This window comes from Aplysia californica, unplaced genomic scaffold (assembly GCF_000002075.1).
Source record: "Aplysia californica isolate F4 #8 unplaced genomic scaffold, AplCal3.0 scaffold00489, whole genome shotgun sequence".
In the NCBI taxonomy this organism is placed as follows: Eukaryota; Metazoa; Mollusca; class Gastropoda; order Aplysiida; family Aplysiidae; genus Aplysia; species Aplysia californica.
In genome coordinates, this window is record NW_004797759.1 from 287037 (window position 1) to 291178 (window position 4142).

Genomic DNA, 4142 nt, shown 5'->3' on the forward strand with positions numbered 1-4142 from the left:
GTGGTGGTGGGGGTGAACGATTTTGTTTTGTTTTTCTGTTGTCACAAAGACGCGACAAAAAAGGGTCAGGCTGAAATAAGAAAGAAAAAAAATCTCACAACAGTTGAGATCTTTTAAAAATGTGAGCGACAACACACCGAGAATGATTTTTAAACCCCTGTGTTTGTTGTGTGTTAACGTTTCCGTTTTGTGTTTCAATCTGAGCGAAATTGCTCTCATGGTCAAGAGGCATGGAGGAGTTTGTCACAAGGAAAGGAAAGATTTATGTCTTCGTTGACGTGTATATATCTATTCCGAAAAAAAACCCCGTTACTTTAACTTTAACTTTTATCCGCCGCTTATACCCTTTTGAGTGTCACGGGAAGAAAGAGACGTCTCTGTCGCCAGCCGGAGAGCTTGGGCCAGGAGGATGCCGTGGGTGGTTAATGTTTCCCTGACTCCGTCTATCCAGGTCTTTCTCGGTCGCCCTCTAGCCTTGTTGCCATCGAATTTTTTTCCTGAAAAAAAAGACAATTAAAATTAAGACTCTTATCAAACAACCAAAATCTGTGAAGAAGTTCCGCAGAGGGCCGGCCGACCAATAACATACAAAACAGGGGATACTTTGAGCGGGATATACCCTAACCCTAAACACTAACCCTAACCCTGTCCCTATATAACCCTAACCCTAACTCTTGTTATAGTTTGCTCTGTGGACCTTTTCACGCTAAGTGCCGGCCCCCCTCCGGAACTCCTCCCAAAATTTGAAAATGGTCTTCAGAGTAATTGGGGTTTAAATCGTTTCTAGCAACAAGATCACCAACGAACAATTCTTTTTTCGTGTACCAAGTGACCATAATCACAGAGCAGAAATTGGCTACCATTAAGACAATACAGAGACAAAGCGTAGCAAAAGGAGCGGTAATTAAAGAGGAAAGCGGCTGAAGATTTGACCTCGAAGCCTAAATACTTGGAGAGAGAGAGAGAGAGAGAGAGAGAGAGAGAGAGAGAGAGAGAGAGAGAGAGAGAGAGAGAGAGAGAGAGAGAGAGACAGAGAGAGGAAAAATAAGGTACACTTGAGAAGTGTCAAAGACATTTTTCACGACATGTCATTGTACAAAACAAATTTAAGTTATAATTAGAAAAAAAAAAGTAGAGGAATCGACTTTCTTACTGATTGATGACACTAAACAATAAAAAAAAACAACAAACAAACGACCTGAGTACTACAAAAGACATTTTGGAAGCTATTATAGGCATCACACTTAATCGCAGTGTTCTGAAAAATTTCAGATGTCAGAGAAGACTTAAATAGCAATGATAATAATAATATAATAATAATACATATTATGTAGTGACATGCATTTGAACTGAGCATACCTTTGACCGAAGCTATGGGCCATGCATGCATGCGCTTCACAGCTCATTATAATATTACAACCCCAGAAGACCCTATGATAATTCCGAAATTTTCTCAACTTCCTCTGAAGTCTCACGCATTCGATGCCAGGCTATAGGATCTTTCTTAGCCTAGCGATTCAATTCCGTAATTTAGTGCACGCTGCCAATTTGTATGGCTCTTTTCGTCTACGCAGACGATCAATGTGCTTAGCTTAAAATGGTCTCAAGCTTCTTTCATGGCAAATTCTTCCTATGTTTGAAGCGCAGATTCTGTCGCAGTGCTTGCATGTCAGTGAGGTAGATTGAAGCTCTGTATCTCCGCTGTTTTCCTTTCGTGGTTTGCGCTTTTCAGCCTGGTTGTTTCTGAGGCTGCTCTCTAGTATTATAGTGCTTTTTAAAATCATTTTCCTCCATGATTTCCTGTCCTCAGCTCTTTCTTCCCAGGTGCTGACATCTAGGCCTACTCCAAGCTTAGATAGGCTGTTTTTGTAGCAGTCTTACTCTTTGTCCCTTAATTTTGGCCTTCCTCTTGGTTTCTTTCCCTGAGAAAATGTTCTGTAATATAGAGCTGCCATTTTGTATGGCTCTTTTCGTCTACGCAGACGGTCAATGTGCTTAGCTTAAAATGGTCTCAAGCTTCTTTCATGGCAAATATACCAAGTCTTGTCACTGCTAAAGGGCTTTAATTTCCTCTGTCGTAGCCATAGCCGAGTAAACATCCCCACCCTGGGGAAAGAAGTAAGTGAATTTACTTTTATAATAATGTCATTTTTTCAATTCTTTCTCAATGATTGCTCCCTTTCAGTGGCCAGCTCCCAAATCCTCGACTGCAACTTCGACAAAGATTTTTGTTCATGGACGCAAGATACGACTGATCAAAAGGACTGGGCACGACAGGCCAACGGAACAGCTACTCAAGGGACAGGACCAAGCCAGGATCACACTTCTGGGCGTATGTGTGCAATTCTAGTCATTTTTATGTAATTCTTTAAACATAATAATAATATTAATAATAATAAATAGCTTTTGTATAGCGCATATCCCCACTCAATAGCAGGCTCTATGCGCTTTACACTATATTATCAGTTAGTTAACCCTATCCATAAGTCATATTTTGCTATTGTATCCATACGACATGGGGAGCTCTGTGCTCCCACTTTCCAAAGAGGAAATTTATTATTTACTATTTGCATAGCAGTCTGTCAAAATGATTTTTTGAGAAATACTGAAAGTTTCAAAGAGATCTCCATACTAGAAGTATTCTAAAATGTGAAGAATACAACCCCGGGGGTACAAAATGACCCCAGGGCGTACGGATAGGTTTGAAAAGCCTAAGTATTTCGTAAGTTTTTATAATATCTTGATCTGTGGATTGTTTTATAAAATTGAAAAGTTTTCCCTTTTATTTGAAGACAAAAAAAAAAGCAGGAGGGTGCTATATTCATTTCAATAATAAGCGTAAGTATCTAGATCTGTAGAGGGTGCGGCATAGTGGTTAGTGCGCTTGTCTCCAAAGAGAAAAGTACGGGTTCGTGCCTCGGTTGGGACACAGATTTTTTCGTCCCCTCCTGCACACCCAGCAGCAATGGACCTGACTTCGAGTTGGGGAAGTAAAGGCAGTGTGGAAAGGAACTGGCCACCCTACCACAATATGCCGAGGGCCCAGGAAGTTGTCTCACTAAAAAGACAATCCGGATCGGATGCAGGAACAACTTTACTTTTTATCTTGATCTGTGGATTTTTTGATAAAATCAAAAAGTTTTCCCCTATTATTCGATGAAAAAGAGCAGGCTTCAGTCCAATGTTTGTAGAGGTGTTGTGGGTATGAACCCCGTTTGTCGTTTTTTCACTTGGTTTTTATTGTATTTTCCTCAACTATTGCTATTTTGTATGTTTTAAATATTAGTAATGACAATGAAATGTCATTCATTCATCTGTTTAGCCATCCTACTTCTTTTTGGTTTGTTTGGAAGTGGCTACGATTCTTTAGGTAGGTCTACCCCCCCACCATCTATATATTTATATAACCCGATACCCGTTCCTACCACAATATGCCAAAGGCCCAGGAAGTTGTCTCACTAATAAGGCAGTCCCCAATGTCCGGATCAGATGCAGGAACAACTTTACTTTTTACCCATTCCTACCTGGGTGAAGTGAGGATAATTCAAGCAAAGTTCCTTTCCCAAGCACAAAATGTTGGGCCTTTGATGGGATTTGAACCCACAACCTTTCAGTTGTTAGCCCTACAAATTATCACTAGATACCTATGCTACATGTATCTTATCTATAGGAGAAACATTGTGCTCTCAGTGTTAGTAAGGATGTAGGCTTACTTGTTGTTCATACAATTTTGTGCAGATGGATATTACGCCTACTTGGAGACGTCGACTGGTTTCCGAGGCAGTTCTGCACAGTTGATCAGTCCGAAAATCACTGTTGGAACGGGAAAAGCCTGCTTAACATTTTGGTATCACATGTATGGACCTCATGTTGCTGACTTAAATGTCTATGGGTAAGAATTTTAGATTTCCCTCTTTTTTTCTAAATCTTAAAAAATTTTGTTTAGTATTTTAAGGCAAGACCTTATAAATCTCTGTAAAATTAGCTTACAAAAGTTGGAAATAATCTTCAAGCTGGTTAGACATTTTTCTGATCAGAAAAGTCTTAATTTTTTTTCAATACTCTTCATTTATCTTGTGATGTTAGTTCAGTAGAATGTCAACATAATAGAGAGAAACACACACACATATAATATATATATA

At 39.5% G+C, this 4142-nt stretch overlaps 1 protein-coding gene across 1 annotated transcript in view; it reads left to right on the forward strand.

Moving 5' to 3' along the window:
- LOC106012766 (MAM and LDL-receptor class A domain-containing protein 1) overlaps nucleotides 1-4142 on the forward strand; it is an 8229-nt gene that overhangs the window by 1789 nt on the left and 2298 nt on the right. The window contains exons 2-3 of the mRNA XM_035971720.1: nucleotides 2186-2332; nucleotides 3739-3892. Coding sequence (XP_035827613.1) covers nucleotides 2186-2332; nucleotides 3739-3892 — 301 coding nt within the window. The remainder of the gene's footprint in view (nucleotides 1-2185; nucleotides 2333-3738; nucleotides 3893-4142) is intronic.